This window comes from Pithys albifrons, chromosome 11 (genome assembly GCF_047495875.1).
Source record: "Pithys albifrons albifrons isolate INPA30051 chromosome 11, PitAlb_v1, whole genome shotgun sequence".
Classification (NCBI taxonomy): Eukaryota; Metazoa; Chordata; class Aves; order Passeriformes; family Thamnophilidae; genus Pithys; species Pithys albifrons.
The window spans coordinates 6,153,685-6,170,905 of record NC_092468.1 but is presented as its reverse complement, the minus strand read 5'-3'; the positions used below and the strand labels follow the sequence as shown (position 1 = coordinate 6,170,905).

General features: G+C 42.3%; 1 protein-coding gene and 1 long non-coding RNA gene across 2 annotated transcripts in view; one reads left to right on the top strand and one right to left on the bottom strand.

Moving 5' to 3' along the window:
• Window positions 1-17,221, top strand: part of LOC139677164 (uncharacterized) — a 40,629-nt gene that overhangs the window by 8,044 nt on the left and 15,364 nt on the right. The window lies entirely within an intron of this gene.
• GPR55 (G protein-coupled receptor 55) lies at window positions 1,440-7,837 on the bottom strand. The gene is made up of 3 exons (XM_071566408.1): window positions 7,744-7,837; window positions 6,751-6,960; window positions 1,440-4,124 (listed from the first exon to the last, which is right to left on the bottom strand). The coding sequence occupies exons 2-3, from the start codon at window positions 6,774-6,776 to the stop codon at window positions 3,044-3,046; spliced, it is 1,107 nt and encodes a 368-aa protein (XP_071422509.1). The 5' UTR covers window positions 6,777-6,960; window positions 7,744-7,837; the 3' UTR covers window positions 1,440-3,043.

Here is a 17,221-nt window from a genome sequence, read left to right as displayed (position 1 = left end):
ACAAAAGGTTAAATGCAGCTGCTCTTTAAAGTCTCTGGTTAAGTGTGCAATTGTGACTTTGTTCAAAGAGGAGAGCAGAACTGAAAATGTAATTTTTATAGTCATCATTCTGGACGTTTTTTGACAGCACCTGATTTTTTTTTCATTAAGACAGTGTTTCTTTGACTTTTCAGTATAACTGAGGTCCTGGAAGGAAACCTGGGCATGTGAGGCATTCACGTTCAAGTTCCTATCATTTTTTCTGTATTCAGAATGACACCAAGAGAGAAGAAACCTCATCTGTTGTGCTGAGCCTGTGTATTGACTCATGAAAATTTTTGTTGTTTAAAAACATCAAATGCTTTTTATTTGTCAACAAAATTGTGCATCTTCTTATGCTACCAGAGGATTTTCATCACCTTTGTCCAAATATAAAAGTACAACCAACTGGAGATGCTCCAGAATTAACAGTAAATTTCACAGAGGAGCCTGTATGTAAAATCCTGATTTAGAAAGAACTATATTGTTAGCTGCAGGTCAAATACAGGATTTAAGTGTTTTATTTAAATGTAAGATCATCTTGAAAAGCAATAATGGAAAGTGACACCTTCTTGCTCAAAAGACCTGCTTTCTTTTTGTGGTTAAAAAATGGGCTATTGTAATAGCCTGTAATGCCATCCCACCTGGGCTTTCTCTTTTCTTAAAAAATTTCAAGTATGCTTCCAGAGGCTGCTCTCATTTGCATGCATAACAGGCAAAAACTTAGACAAATAAAATTATGTATAAAATCACTTTTGGCCAACAAAGAAGTAGCACTGGTGGCAACAAATGAGAAGAAAGTAGTCCAGTTTAACTTCCAGATTCTGTGCTCTGAGTTTGCTGCTGTGTGTGACAGGAGCAGACTGAGCCTGTAGACCAGTGGTTTGTAGTGGGTCCCACCACTCTCCATTATTGCAGCTGATTTTGATAAACTGGCTTTTGTTTCCTTCATTGAGGAAAATTACACTGGCTTCTTTCTGTAAGTGGAAGTCTCTCCCTGCCTGAGTTTGCTGTGACTAAGCACTGACACGAGTGAATTTTGCCTCCCTTGTTCTGGAAAGTCAAACTTCACCCCAACCCCTGCATACAGGAGTCCCACACAGTTACTCTCTGCTTAATATGTGTTATTCTTTTGAAGATTAGCATATGACCTTTTTCAAGTGCTTAGTGATAATTGAGTTGAAAGTCAAAGGTACTGCTTCATTAATCCTAACTTCAATAATCCGAGCCTTGTGTGGTGGAACACAGTAGCTGCTGCTGAGTAATTTTTAGGCAGCCAGTGTATTTCCTCATCTCAGACCTGTTTTAAGAAGAAAATGGTAAAAATTTGCTATGAAAGGTAGAGGAGAATCATACACTGATGTCAAATTGGAAAATGAAAATGTATTTTCAAGTCATATGCTTTTATAAGTACAGTTTATTTAGTAAAACATGTTTTTTCTCACACACATATTTCATATGCAAAGTAATGTAAAAGGTGCAAAAAAGAAAGGTTACCACTTATTGAAAAGGCTCTAAGTTTCTGATTGATCAAGACAATAACAAATAAAGTTTAGGAAAACTACTCTTTTGGAAAGTTCTTCCTCTTGCTCCCTTATAGATATCAGCAAAGACGATGACAAAACTCCTTTTTTGCCTCTGAACTTCTTGTGCACCTCAGCTGTGCTCATAGTTCTAGTACTAACAAGTTTTAAGATGTTCATATATTAGGCCCACTCTTAGATATGTGCAGCTGCCTACTTGTAAAGTCAGTCATTGCTGTGGAAATCAATTGATGGCAAATTGTATCTTCAAAACCAACCCCCCTTTTTTTTAATTTGCTCCAGATAGGAAGTAATTTCTTTTCACATCCTGAATAAAGGGAATATCTGCCCCAGAATGAAGATTTGATTACCAGAAGTCTTAGACTACTTTTACAGCTGAAATTGATTTCTTGATGTGAAAGATTTTCTGGCTAAGAGCACAAACCATGCTCACGTAAGGGTACAAGAAAAGGCAGGCTTAAATTGCAACAAAGACACCCTTAGACCAGATTCAGAGCCAAACTTTCAAATGACATTGTGGTGATGACATTCCAGAAGTGCTGACAGAGAAGGGTTAAGGCACGGCCAGAGAAGTTTTGGGAAGTGTACAGTCCAGGCTAGAAGGAATTCTGTAAGAAACAAGATGGATACAGCTGGTCCAGTCTTCCAGCTGGGAGCAAGGAGAATATCAGTCACTCCTTAATTTTCTGTGCTGCAAGTCTTGCTTTCTTAATTCTCCTCCTTCAAGAAAGAATGAGAAGACAGGCAGAAGAATTTCATGCATGTGTTATGTTATGTCTTTGATAGAAATACAGTGATGTAGAAACACAGTACATCACATTCAGTATTTGACTGAATACTGTATTTGAATGGGTCCTTTTGGTTCTCACATGCAAAACCAGTTTTAAAATCGCAGGGGAAAACCATGATGATTCCTCAGAAAAGGTAATCCTAAATGTTTGTTGCTCAGGAACTGCTGGTAGCAGAGGGGTTCTATAGTGGGTAGCGGGTCCTCCACGAGAGGGCAAGGACTGCTGTCCCACCTGGCAGCCCTGAGCAGTGTTAATGCTTGCAGGAGGGAGGATTCACTGGTATCCCAGGCAGGCCAAGCTGTCCAAAGCAGAATAGCTCCAACAGTGACCTTCTGTAGGCTGTACAGAAGGAAAGAGCACAGTCAGGTTTTCGCTGGATGTGGCTTTTTAACTGGCAGATACCTTCTAAGTTAGAAAGAAGGTTTTGAGTAGTTGTTTCTGTATTTGCTCCTGGCAACAACATTTTAATCACATTAGCAAAAGGAAAACTGTTGCAACTATGAAAAAAACTGATTCTAAGTGCTATTCCCATGGTCTGGGTAGTTTCCCTCTGGCAAGCCTTTCACGTTTAGTAGATATTGTCTAGGCTAATGCTTTTCGTGGTGTCACTTTATCACTTTGCTATTGCTGGTTCCTTTTTCCACTATTTTTCCTCTTTAAAGAAAAGAAAAATGCAGAACAGGTTCACATTCACTGGAAAAACATTGTCTTTCTCCCTCTGGTGCTCTCCCTGCTGTGGCCTGGGTGACCCTCCTGCTGTGTCAGGGATAATGCTGTTGTGTTCAGTGAGGCAAGGGGGAGCGGAGAAAGGGGCTCTTGTGCTGCTGCCAGTCCCATCACTGTGGCACAAGGCTTAAAGACAGGACACACCTCAATGACCTTTTTCAGGTGTATTTTCTCACGAAACTCTTTTGCAGCAAAATAGTAGAAGATGGCATCCAGGCAGCAGTTCAGGTTGGCAAGTATCATTGACACCTGTATGAAGAGGCTGATGATTTGTTTCTGGCTGCAGTCCACTATCACGTCGTGTCTCACCAGGCACTGGAGGCAGATCGCCAGGTGGACGGGTGTGAAGCACAACAAAAACACCACAAGGTTGATGATAATTACTTTTATGGAGCCGCTGCCTTCTACCTTCTTTATGGCTTGTCTTTTGTGATTTAGAAGAATGCAGATGTTTCGAGCAGAGCAGAAAACCACTACCACAAGTGGGATCAGAAATCCAACTACTTCCAGAGAAACAATGAGGGGAACACTCCACGCTTGTTCTGACATGTTGTGAAAGCATGTAAAAGGTTCTTTCTTGTGAAACACATACATTGGGATGCTGCACATCCAAGCTATTGCCCAGATGAGGCAGCAAATCAAGATAGCCCACCTGGGGGATTGGTTAGCTCGACCTTCAAAGGGGTTCCTTATGCACATGTATCTGTCAACAGTGATGAAGACAATGATGAAGATGCTGACATACGTGTTGACAAAGTAAAGAGACTCTATGAATGAGCAGAGGAGCCCAGGTGCTGCTGTGTTGGAGTAGTACATCTTCAGCGGGAGCGAGAGAAGCAGCAGGACATCGGCAAGCGCGAGATTGATCATGTAAATGGAGGTTTTCGTCTGTTTCTTCCAAAAACAGCAGAACACAGAGAGGGCCAGAATGTTGAGAATCAGCCCAAGAATGAAGGTGGGGATGGAAATCCCCAACTGCAGAGTCTTTGCTAAGCTGTCAATGGCTGTAAAATTGCATTTCCCGCTGCTGTTGGTCATTTTTCTCCTAAAATGACAGAGAAAGGGGGTTGGAAATGTGTAAAGCTCCAGATTAATGCTGTGACAATCCAGACCAAGATACTTTCAAACACAATTCTGGGCTTTTTTGGTTTTGCGCTCAACACTTGGTCAGCCTTTGGCTATTTTGGAAAGAAAAACCTCATTTCAAGCACAGAGCTTTGGATTTCCAATTTGAGTGTCTTGATCCCTTATAAAGGAATCTGATTGTGTGTGGCCAGTAGTCAGCATCCACTGACTACCGTGCCCTGTAGTATAATCCCATTCAGATATTGAAGAGACTGACCCACTTAAACATATGTTTTCAAAAACTCTAACGAGTACTGGCTATCTCTAGTATCTTGTGCATCAGATGAAATTTCCCTAATGATTATGTTTGTTTCTGTTGCTACACAGAGATTAATTAATGAGTTTATGGTTCTCTATTAAGGCATGCCAATCTGATAGCTGGGATTTCACTCTTATATCTGTGATTCCCTACATCAGTAGCTTTTGCTGATGTGCTTTTACTACACCCACATTTATACATTTTAGTTTCAAACAGTGCTTACATCCACTGCAGTGTTTTAAAAGGTCAGCTTAAGAAGACTGATCTTTTATCTGGGTGCAAAATGAGTAAGTGCGTTTTCTCACTTGTGTTTAACTTTCAGCTCTGTTTAAGTTTGGGGGTTGCAAGGCTTTTAAATTTTAACTGATTATCTTAGATAATCTAGCAAAAAAATAGCAAATGACATCTTCATAATACAGTTGAATACATGGAGAACAACTAGTTCTGCTAAACATTAACTGAGGAGACAGCCTGGTGTTCTGCCAAGTCTAATACCACTGCTTTCCATATTGTGCTGGAAGGCAGAGGTGGGATGACTTGAGGGAATCACTGAGTGACGATGGAAATTACTGCATCTGAACACAGCATACACTCAGGGCTTAACATGCTCATATTAGTGAACCAGTTTATTTCCAGCTCAGACTACAGAGAGAATGGGCACATAATGCTGAAAGTCAGCCCAGTAATTGTTATGAAGTATGTATGTTAGTAGTGTAGCAGGAAAAGGATTAATCTAGTCTACCTGTTGAAGGGAAGAGCAACTGTTGATTCTAAGTTTCACACAGATTTTTAAAGAAAACTGCCAAGTAAGTCTTTGATAGCTCTTACCAGACCATTATCTTCTTTGCTGAAGTATCTGCTTTTTCAAATAAGGGAAAGGCTGAGGATTTTAGGCACTTGCATTTCATCAAAGTGCACTAGAAACAACTAAATATCACTATTAAAAATGGGGTTAGAACAAGGGCTATTTAGTAGGCGGTGAAATGGTGTCATGAAAGTTGATGAGGACTGAAAACAGAGTGGATGGAGGTTACTGAGGGGATGCACAAATTCACTGAGACCACTCCTTGGCTGTGTTGTGGTATGAAGGTGACCTGTGGAGAGGTGCTGTTGGTCAGGGGCTGGATATGACAGCCATCTGCAGAGAACTGGACTGAGCCACCTGAGCTGAGCTGTCACAGCTCTGTGAACTTCAGAAACAGCAAAAGGAAATCTAAATGTTATCAGTGGATTTGATCTGTCAGAAATTAGAACAAAAAAGAAAACCTTGGTTTGGTCATCAAGATGAGGCTGAATCAGTCCCTTTTGGAGCCAGCAGTGTGTGAAAATCACGTGTTGGTGGTACATGAATGGTGAGAAAATCAACACTAAACACAGAGCTGCACCAGTGCCGTGAGTATGTGGGATTATGGTAGGCAGGTGCTGCTGTCACTGGAGGGCGGGACAGGTAAGGGGACATGGGAATATTGTGCTTCTCTGTGAGCACAGGTGTCCTGTGACCAAGAGCATCCATCTAGCTGGGAAAAAATCAGATTACATGAAACATTTTGTGGAAGTAACACCTGTCAATCCAGCACTTCATGTACTAAATAAATACATGAGAAAACTGTGCATGATGTCTCTTAAAAGTGTGACATTTGGTTCGACTTTTATCAAATTTCTAGCTCACTGAATGCTTTTTATTTAGAATTCATTAATACCAAATTGCGTATAGCATTACTCCAGAAAATGATTCATTTAAAGAAAACATTAGCCAGCCTTTAAATTGGTAATTTCAAATGCTCTAATTGAGAGTCTGATTGTCAAACCTGTGATGGTTTTTAAATTTTACCCTCTCAAATTCAAATTTCATATCTTGAGTAATCCAAGGGAACTGTCTGCAATCAGACCAGACTAAGTAATATTTTTGCTCGAAGTTATTTGAAGATTCGTTTTCATTGACGCATAACGTTGAAGTCATTTAATAAGCATCATCTTTACTGTGTTGCCCATATTTTTATTAAAAATACTGATAATACTCATCCTGAAAGATACTGAACTGTACCAGAGACATCTTTCCTGTATGGTAGACACTGATTAGTATCTCAATGGGTACTCACTAATCATATAGAGGTTTCATACAGATCATGTTTCCTTTGTTTGCCTATGAGAATTTCTTCAGAGATAGTGTGTGAAGCCTGTTTCCCCCTCCTACACTCCAGCCCAGTGCTGCCAGTGTGTTACAGAGGAAGTAAAATTACTTCTCTTTCAGTCATTTGTAGATTAATCTGTGCAGATTTTTACTTACCACTGAGTTGACTTCTGTGTTCTCATAAACAGATTCTTTGGTAGGTGATTCCAATGTTTTTTTCAAATATTAATGCCAGGTTTAGTGATCTACTGTTTCCCAGCTCTCCCCTTTGCACCTTCTCAAGAGACAGGTACCATGTTTGCTCTTTTTCAGTTTTCTGAGGAAAATGTCCATCTCCTGTGGCTTTAGGATTGTTTCAGGCAACTTCTAGAAGCCAAAAGATAACATAAGAACCTCTAAGTAACAGCACTTGAGAGAGTGTGTCTTAGCTGGTCCAGCCTCTTGCTGCATGCACCATTTGTTCTCAGTTTCTCCTACTAAGGATTTTCCACTTCCTATGAACTAGTTAAAGGTTTATTGGGTTTACCCATAGCAGAAGTGGTTTAGTGAGCAGCAAAGGTGTGCTGGTCTAGGAAATGAACAGCAAGGCTTTACAGTCTTAGGTTCACTGGTCTTTTTACAGCACAGTGGAATCCATGAATGGTTTCCTCTCTGTAGCTTGGATCCGAGTTCATCTGGCTCTAGTTGGGATTCAGACAAATTTGTATGAGAGCACAGATGGGAGATGTCAGATTAATGGCATTCTTATCCATGAAAGCATCATTAGCAAAAACATCCCTTGTTTACACCTATTTTCTAGAATATTAGTCATGTTAGATGTAAGTTATTCTTTAGCTGGGTGTGCTGGAGAAGAGTAAGATGGCTTAGTGCAGTGAGGAGCAGCAGGTCCCACATCTGCCATATATTTCATCTGTATTTGGATAATTTCTTGCTATTTTTTCTAAGTATTTTGATTGCAACAGAATACATTTATACTTATCACTAAAGCAGATACCTTTCTGCCCTAAGTAACGCTAGATGTTTGATCTTATTGTTTGAACTTTATAAGTAATAATCACCTGACTAGCTTAAAAATAGCATCTACAATTAACACTGCTATTAAAATATTGGGAAAATAAAAGTTCATAATTAAAACATAAATTACTTTACCTGAACCCCAGCAAGCAGATCAGCAGCATTGCTTTAGTCCAGGTTGTTCTATAGAGCATGAAAGCATTTGCTTACAGCCCATGCCTTACAAGTATTCTTCTAAGTGGCATAACCAACCACATCCTTCTTTTCTTCTTCTTCTTCTTCTCCCCCCCCCCCCCCCCCACCGTTTTAAAAAAGCTCTCTGTGCCTATTTATATAGACAAGTGAAGGTGGAAAAAGTGTAAAGATTTGAATGTTCAGCTGTTTCCAGGCAGTAGTCAAAGCAGGGTGGGGAGCAGTTTGAAGTCAGGGGTTTCATTCTGGTCCTTACCTGGTGTGATGGACCTGAGAGTTTTTTTTAGCTACCTTCAAATTTCCAATTTCCTTGAGCTGGAGGGAAGATGGGAGGGTGGAAAGTTGTAGGAGAGGTTGTAATAAAAATAGTGTTTCTACCCTCCAGTTTCTGCTGCATTTGCATACTGGAGCAGCTTGGCACTCAGAGGCTTCTGAAAGATACAGCTACTTACACACATGCAGCTGTTTAACTATTTAAAGGGCATGTGCCAGTTTTAGCCAGTTCAGGTGTGTGATTCATAACTGCAAATTGGCAAACAGATATTTATATGTGAGAGAAGTGAGGTAGATGGAGCACTAAACTAGGGTCTTACATGTCAGTCATGTAGTACCCAAATCACACTTCTCTTGTAATGAGTTTTCAAGGCTTTGCCATCAATAGCTTTTTCCTGAGAGAGTCTGAAGCTCTTCCCCTGCTCTGGGAGGTGTCTGCAATGTCCAACTTTTGGAAAGGGAATGGTACCTGCAGAGCCTGAACAGCAGGAACATGGGGACATTCATCACTGCCATATTCAGGAGAGAGAGGACAAGGATGAGACCCAACTGCTCCTCAGAGCCGGGTTGGCTGTGGCTTGGTTGAACAGGCATCAAATGGATGTTTGTGGTTACATAAAATCACATAATTTTACTGTGAAAAAGTTAATATCTGTTTCATGACAGTGTGATATTCTCATACATAGGAATTTTATGTCCAAGCAACAAAACTAGCAGAAGAATAAAACCTGAAGCAGGGGCTCATCTGTTTGTGTCAGATGGACACTTCATATGGATGAGTGCAAATATTTTCCCACTGGATGAAGTGTGATAGTCACTTGCTAGTGCTGACAGCACCTCTTCTGACTTGTGGACTGCCCTTTTCCCTTACACACTGCAACCCTTTGCAGAAAAATACAACAAAAGAAACCACCTCTAAGTGACATTTTTCAAATTGCAACCTGGCTTTGGAAGTAATTTTGTCTTTCTGCAGAAAAAGTAGCACCAACATTTGTACCACAGGACTTGGAGAAGAAAAAACTTGCAATTTTCTTCCTGTCTCATCTAAAAATGAGATTTGGGAAAAAAAAAAAAAAAGATAAAAAAGCAGAACCCAAACAAGGTTTGGGTGAACCTCCTGAGAAAGTTGCATGGCAGAGGAATTGAAGACAGTATGATTCATAGCATTTGAGAAACACATTCTGGAATTGGGAGGTTTCGAGGGCTTTTAAACTTCTGTCTTCTCAGAGCTGTGGGCTGGTCTCAGCAACAGCTTGAAATTAATCTGGAGTCACACAAATCTAAGAGTGCAACTAAATATTAGCAGAAAAAAATACAACTCTGTGTGACTTTTGAACAAGTTTTTCTGTGTCATGTTGCAGCTGAAATGGGTTTGAATCCTCTCACTACAGGCATACTCCAGACATCTTAAAAATGAATTTTAGTATTTTGTGCTGCCTTCACTCCCAGCAGTAGATTCATTCCTCGCAGCTCTATGAACATCCCACTTAGTATCACTTGATGCATCAGAGCTAGACAAAAAAATATTAGCATTTCTGCACACATTAACCACATTTACTAAGCTGGCAATTTGCTTGTAGGTGAGCATGTCATTTGTTGGTGTACCCATAAGTCATCTTTTTGCAGGTTGGCCTTTTTTGGCTTAAATTAGGACAACTTTATCTCAAGTGTGTTTAATGAGGGCGAGTTATGAATGACTCAGTCCCAAGCCTGCGGACAGATTTTTCATTGAGAAATTAGGACTTGTTTCTCCCTGTCTTTGGTGATTGCTTTTGTACTTTCTCAGGTGTTACACATGAATAAGCTCAGCAGGAATTATTTCAGCGAGTCCTTTGTGCTCACAGTGCCTTATCAGCCAGCACTGCTGCTTGATAAATGCTGTATTTCAGGGACCCAGGTGGCTGCACCGCTCTGAGGTTTTCAACGGGAAGGAGAAGGGCTTTGTTTATTTCAGTTTTTTTTTTATTAACCACTAAAATGTGCTGGATGTATATTGTTTGTTCTGCCTAGAGACAGCAATCTTAACAACCTTATCCATTTCCCAGCATTGTGTTCCAAATAGCAAACAAATAGTGGCTGGAGGAACCAAAATCCAACTGACTAAAAGGAAGCGTCTGAGCAAAAAATTTATAATGCTTGTGGCAAAGACGAGTAGGGGGTTTTTGTAGATTGGTTGATTTTTTACAGGATGATGAACTTTCAACATTGGTTGGTTTTTTTACAGGTTGATGAGCTTCCTCTCCGTCTTTAATCCTCCATAAATGCTGCTCATGCTCCATCAGGCACCAGCAGGCAGGACTTGCCGTTTTCAAGGAATCAAAATTTGTTTCAGAGGAAACATGTTCATACTGTGCAAAACCACATTCATTTGCATTACGCCAGCATGAATTCTGCTGTTCTTTGTAAGTGGGAAATATATCAAAGCAGCTTTGCAGTCCAGCTTTCACAAATATCTCAATTATGAGTTTGTTTGTAATTAATGACCAGAATGAAGTAAGTCAGGTCTAAGAACTAGAATTAGGATGTTCAAGTGCAAGTGTATCAAAATTCAAAGGTAGGGTCCAATGTGTTTTTCTATCTCTCTGAAAGGATGTGTGACCTGTTCTCCCAGACAGCTATAAAATATTGTCTTGGGTAACACAACTTAATCATCCAGAGCCAAAGACTCAGGAAAAGACAGTGCTCAGTAGAAAGCTAGAAGGTGAGTGACAGACTTTGACCTTGTGAAGAGTGCTGAACAAAGTGAGAAAACAGAAAGTTTATCAGCCCTGACCTGAGTCTGTGGCGTCTTCTGTGTTGTGCTGTGACTGGTTTCTGATATTTCTGTGTTTTCAAAGGTTTCAAAAACTGGGTGGCCAAAGTGAGTTAAAGTAAGAAGTTGTCTTGTTATGAGCAGGATAACACAGCTTGTACCCCAAAAGGGATTGGCCTTCCTCTTTTAAGAGGGGAGATGCTGGGGACTTCATATACCTGAGCAGCAGAAAAATCCTGGAAAGGTAAACTATGCAAAGAGCTTGTGATGATATGACATACCTGAAGGTGTCCTGTGACACTCTTTCTGACTAAAGAATAGGTAAATTAATGAACAAGCTTAATTTTCATTGGTGACTTAGAAACTGTTGTTTGTGCTTGGGTTGGAATACAGTGGGTTTTGTTTTTGTTGTTTTTTTTTAATCTGGAGGCCTTCCACTTCACACCAGTGCTCTTTGAGTTGCTCAATACTCTCTTCCTCATCTTCATAAGCACTCAAAGCCTGGTGTCCGGTGTCTATTTATTGCACAGCTGCGAACTTTGGATGGCTAAGGGGTTGTGCTTTTCTCATGTAACCAGGTTTTTGAATTCAGAAGACTGCAAAGCTGGAGAACAGGAAACCTGGGAACTGCTGCCTTCAGGATGAGGCAGAGATCTTTAAAGTCATCCCAGGGCAGGGCAAAAAAAGAATAGTTTTTCTTGGAGCTGGCGGGCCATGAGGGTAGAATTGTTTCTGACTGCATTTGAGAAGCCTTATGAAGGTTTGTCAGGGTTGAATGTTGAACGGAAGGGAACTGGGCAGTCTGGTGAGCAGCCAGTCTCACACTAATGTGGTTAAGCAAGCAAAACCATGGGAGCAACATTTTAAAGTACAGAATATTTTCAGCTGTGTCTGACTCAGAAAGTTACCATCGGAGCACCAGGCGTGCAGGGTGCCATACCCACAGTCTGCAGATGAGCTCAAATTAGCTAATTTCCCATGGCTCTTCCAGCGCCAAAAGGGCCAGTGCCAGCCAGGTGCCAGTGAGGATGTGCTTCCTAGCCAGTCCATTCCTCCTCTAGGAAGGAACAGAATAGCTTGTGTGTGGCCAAAAGTAATTCTGGTCATGGACGTGCCAACAGGCTATAAATTTTTCTTGGGTATTTGTAGGACAGAGCAGGCAGTGAAACTGCAAACTCAGCTTTAGTGAAACTATGCAAGAATAGCCACAGAGCTTCCTGCACCCCTGTGCACCCAGTTTGCTCCACGAGGCTCACCAGCACATCCACCTGTGCCAGCTGCCCAGTCAGGCAGCTCTGTGGTTGCTCAGCAGAGCTGAGCTGGTGCTGGTGAAGCACCAGCACCAGTTGCCATCCACCAAGTTGTGTGCAATTCCTACGGGTTGTTTTCATGGGTTGTATACAGGTTGTATCACTTGAGGGGCTCCATGGAAAAAGAAAAATGCAAGGCTGCTTGTTGGTCTCCTAAAACAGAGAAATGCTTTTGTTTGATGGAGATGCCTTGCTCACTGAGCCATGGCACTACTAAGGGAAATGGTAGTGTGCACAAAACCAAAGCTTCAAATGAAACCACCAGCTAATTTTACAATCAATCAGTAAAGGAAACTAATGGTTAGGAGCACTGAGGATGCAAACCTGGCATCTGTGCAGGAGGCCACATGGCTTCTAGCAGGCCTTCTGAGCACTCAGGCTTCTGTGAGAACAGTGAAATAAGGTATTTATCTGCTTTGTCTTACACTGTAGTACCAGTGTGTGGTTATTGCACACTATTCTTTTTCCTGACAGAGACAGTGATCAGATCAGTCATGTAAGGCTTGTGCATCTACACCACATAACATAAACCTTGATAAATGGTGTACCTAGATTTTTTTTTTTTACATAGAACATTTTCTTCTCAACCTTTGTATTGCATTAGGTAACAAAACAGAACCCGAAAATTATTTCCTTTGTATTTTCGTTCTGCCAAGTATTACCTTAGCACTGTTAACTGAACCATTGCTACAAGTCAACAGCCATCACTACAGGCTGGCAGAGAGACATGCCAGCACAGGAAAGGAGCAGCAGCTGCACTGCACACTTGTACCTTGCACAGTCATTCCTAAACCTTCCCGCAGACAGCCCTGCACAAGAGGGTAGGAGCTGCTTCATCTGCAGAGTTTATGTGCTCTTGATACTATGACTTTGTGAGGGACTCATTTCTGTTGATTTTGTTGTCACTACATTTCTTCCATTTCCTTTAACTTTTCCTCATCCACCCCTTCTCAGTGTAGGGACTGGCTTTTCTGGAAAGAAAACCTACACACTCAAACCTACGCACAATGGATAGGAGTCAAATAAAAATCACAGAGCGGTTCAAAAGGAACATTTTCCAGACCTGAGATATGCCCTGTTTCATTAATGCACATCATCGTTGCACTCGGGGTCTTTCCCATTTCAGCTTATGTGCTGCCAAGTGCATTTCATTGTTGTCAGACCAGGGTGTATTCAGCTGTGCATCAATAAGGCACCTCTCAAAGCACAGGTATCAAAGGACAGCAGAGAAGCAAGGCCACTTCTGGCCCCTCACAGCATGTCCAAAATGAAGGTTTCTGTCCCTTTGACATGGCTGTTTGAACTGCCAGCTCGGGATTTTTTCTCATGTTGGTGTTGTCTCACCTGGACGATGGCAATTGGCACACCCATGGCTCTCATGTTTGCTTGGCTTGGTTTTCCTCATGGTTTCTGCAGGCTATAGCACGAATCCTTCCATCACAGCCAAGTGTACTGGCAGGGTGCAGTTGTCAATGAAGACTCTCAAATCTCTGTCCTCTCATCTTAGCAGTTAGATCTGAGGGTATGAGAACTGTTGTCAGTCTTGCTGCTGCCATAACAAGAGTCCACACAGGTCCCAGGGCACCAAAGTCCCAATTTGAACCACGGAATTACTTATTGTGGAGATTGCAGTGAGTGCTGCAGAGAAATAGAAAGTGTCTAGGGAGAATTCATCAGACAGATAGGAAAAAAACGTAAAGTTCAAGAAAATGCTTTCAGGGATCCCCACGTTCACTTCGGCGTCTCAGTTCTGAGTGGCTGCCGGTGCTGGCAGAGGAACTGCTGCCCGACAGTGCCATCTTTGGGTAGTTTGTTGTTACAGTAAAATCAAAAGTGAGCAATTCAGATCTACAGAAAAACCCTGCGAGACCGAGCTATCAGCCAGAAGCAGCAAGGAGCTCAGCTGTTGCTGGCTGGTAGGGAGGAGGTTACTCCCCAAGAATTCACATAGTAGGAATTCACAGGACTCTGCAGGTGCAGGAAAACAGCCAGGATAAATAATATAAACATGGGACTTGTGAGAGATAGGCTTTAACCAATTGAAGTATCTGGCATGGTGGTGTGTAACTCTTTTAGCCAATAAGCTGTAGTCCTAACCCTATATAAACTGTGTGCTTTGTGTAATAAAAGGTCTTCACTATAAACTTCATAAGGTTGTTGGTGAAGTCCAGTTCCTCTGCCGTTTATAAATTGTTTACTTTAGTTTGTGTCTATGAGTTGGACAAGAGGCATCAGGCATTTTTCCTCTGTGTGGTGCTCTATGTCCCTACATATATGTAACTGAAAAGATATGTGTGTATATATTTGTGCACACATCAATATCATAATTACTTATTCACAGTCGTTATGTTGCACGTGTGGGTTGCATGCACACTTATTTTATGAGCTTCATTTTGCTCTCATCTCTCCTAAAGTCCTGGGCAACCACTTTTTATTTCAGTAAGTTTGCCAGCCTTTGAGAGAGAGAGCGCTCAGCTTTGTGCTGCTGAAAAAAATGTCCTTTCATGAAGCCACAGCTTTGTCTCTTTGCCTTTGGAAATGGCAGCTGAGCAAACTTCCTTATTTATTCCATGCAGAAGTGGTCTTTGCCTTGAAGAGGACTGGCCATCCTTGAATCTGGAATCTGAAGAGGACAGTAATGGGGCTAAGTTCAATCAGCTGTAGCTTGTTTCTTCTACTCATATAGGTCATCTGCCCTTGGTCTCAGGGGCTTGGGTCCTGCAGAAGGGAGAACAAGGTGAGGATGCTGCAACATGCTGGCTCCTGAGGGAGAAAGGCACTCTGGCTTGTTTCTTTGAGCGTGGGAATTCATCCTCCTTTGTGCACAGAAAGGTTGTAGTGTTTGAGCCTAACAGTGACTAGATACTTCTTTTCTTCTGGTATGTAATGTTAGTCTAGTTGAGTAGTTCTGGCTGCCTGTCACAGTCCACTGTCTTTACTTATCCATTAGAATGACTGAATAGCTTTGGAAATAAAAACTGCACTTCATTTATGTATAATCATGCCACTTATACTGACAACCTTCTAGGTTTGCACTTCAAATCAAGTTTTAGAGGTTTATTTGAAAAGCTGGAAAGGCCCCTTCCCTTTAGCACAGGTGCATTCCTATAAATAACCTGTAGAGAAAAGCCACGTAACATGAAAGGGTTCAAGAAAGCAATCTGCAGGAAACCTCAAGCAGATGAAAACCTCTCAAATGAACTAAAGTTACCGTGGCAGAAATGATCATGCAATCAGGTGCAGATGAAAGAAAAAAAAGCTAAGATTTCAAAATACAAAAAATCTGAAAGGCCAGAAGTTTTGGAAAGTAACCTTACCAGGTTACTGAAATAGCCTGAGATGATAACATTTGAATTTCAGTGGACAGAGCTTCTGAAAGACACAGCAACTATCTGAAGGCCAGCGTGGTCCAGCCTGCCTGCTGAGGTAGGGAATGTGTACATGTCTGTCTGTCTCTGTGCAGCCAGAATGGTCTGCCCTCTAAAACTGCCCTTCTATCCCTTTGCATCCAGCTGGAGGTGTGTTGGCCTGTGCTGGGTGAGGAGGCAGGACCCCAGCACAGCTGTCGTCCTAAATGATTCTTGCTGTATGTTATGTAGGGTTTGTTGTGCTGCAGTCTCCTGAGGCTGGGGGCCTTGGAGGATTTTGATAAAGGCCATGAATGTGTGCTGACTAGCTGGCTTTCTCCAGGAAGGATTGCTTCCAGTTTTGTACTACAAACCAGGACTGTCCTAAGGAACTGCCTCAGCAATTTGGGGTAGGATAAAGAGTGTGTGAGCAGAGTGCAAGTGCCAGTCTCTTTTAAAAAAACCCCTGTGCCGTTACAATAGACTGCTCTGAACAAACCCCATTTCTCCCTTCATTGGGTGGGAAGGGTGATTGCTGAGACCAGGGCAGTTGTACAGGGGTTGTACGAGTGGCCAAGAAACTTATGAAGGTAGGTTATTGTATAGGAGTTTAATTGTGTTGTTGCCTTGAAGTCTTGTGCTTTTGGAGTCCTCTGCACTGGTGCAGCCTCACCTTGAAAATTGTGTGCAGTTTTGGTCACTGCAATGTAAGAAATGTATTAAGCTGTTAGAGAGCATCTAAAGGAGAGCAACAAGGATGGTGAAGGGCCTTGAGGGGAAGCATATGAGGAGCAGCTGAGGGCACTTGGTCTGTTCAGCTGAAGGAGACTGAGGGGAGACCTCACTGCAGGCAGTTTCCTTGAGAGGGGCAGACGAGGGGCAGGAACTGATCTCTGCTCTTTGGGGACCAGGAACAGGGCCCAGGGAATGGCCTGATGGTGTGTCAGCGCAGGGTTAGACTGAATATCAGAAAAAGGTTCTTCCCCCAGAAGGGGGCACTGACCAGGCTCCCCAGGGCAGTGGGCACAGCACCAAGCCTGACAGAGCTCAAGGAGCATTTGAATGACACTCTTAGGCACAGGGTGTGACTCTTGGGCACTATTGGTCACCTCTGTTAATAAAGATGTTGTGTTTCTGAACTCTTGATGGTGCTTAGTCTCACTTTTCCAGCATCTTTAGAACCCACCCTGTTACAGTCTTGTACAGGACCAGGAGTTGGACTTGATGATCCTTCTGGGTCCCTTCCCACTCACCATATTCTCTGACCCCAGGAACTACCTTACATTCACACCCTGGGCATGATCTGTTTTATTCCTTGCAAAGGGCTTTAGCTGTGATGCTGGGCTTAAATTTCCTAGGCCAGAGGGAGATAGACATTCCCTCGTAAATGCTTTAACTGAGCCTAAACATCCAACTGGGATTGTTCTGGAGCACCTATGTAGACACTGGCAACCAGCCAGGTGTGTGGATATTACTACAATTCTGCCTTAAGTCTGCGGTATTCCTCAAACAGCAAGACTTTGACACCGCAGATCGCAGCCTGAGGATCATCTCCCAGTTGGAAAGAGCAAAGCTTCCCTGGAGGCGCCTTCAGCTGGTGAGGGACTTGCAGCCTGCCAGAGTTTGGTCCCAACTCAGGCCTTTGCTGCTCCACCAGGATGGAGGCTGGGAGTCTTCCCAGGGTCAGTCCCACAACTCCCACGATGAAGCTGGAGCCTGCCGTGCTGCCGGAGATGGCC

Excerpts from the sequence above, each read along its gene's own strand:
- GPR55 (XM_071566408.1), bottom strand. The coding sequence starts at position 6,776 with ATGAGAACACAGAAGTCAACTCAGTG. Across the intron at positions 4,125-6,750 it reads ACACAGAAGTCAACTCAGTG|GAGAAAAATGACCAACAGCA; the intron begins GTAAGTAAAAAT and ends CTGTCATTTTAG.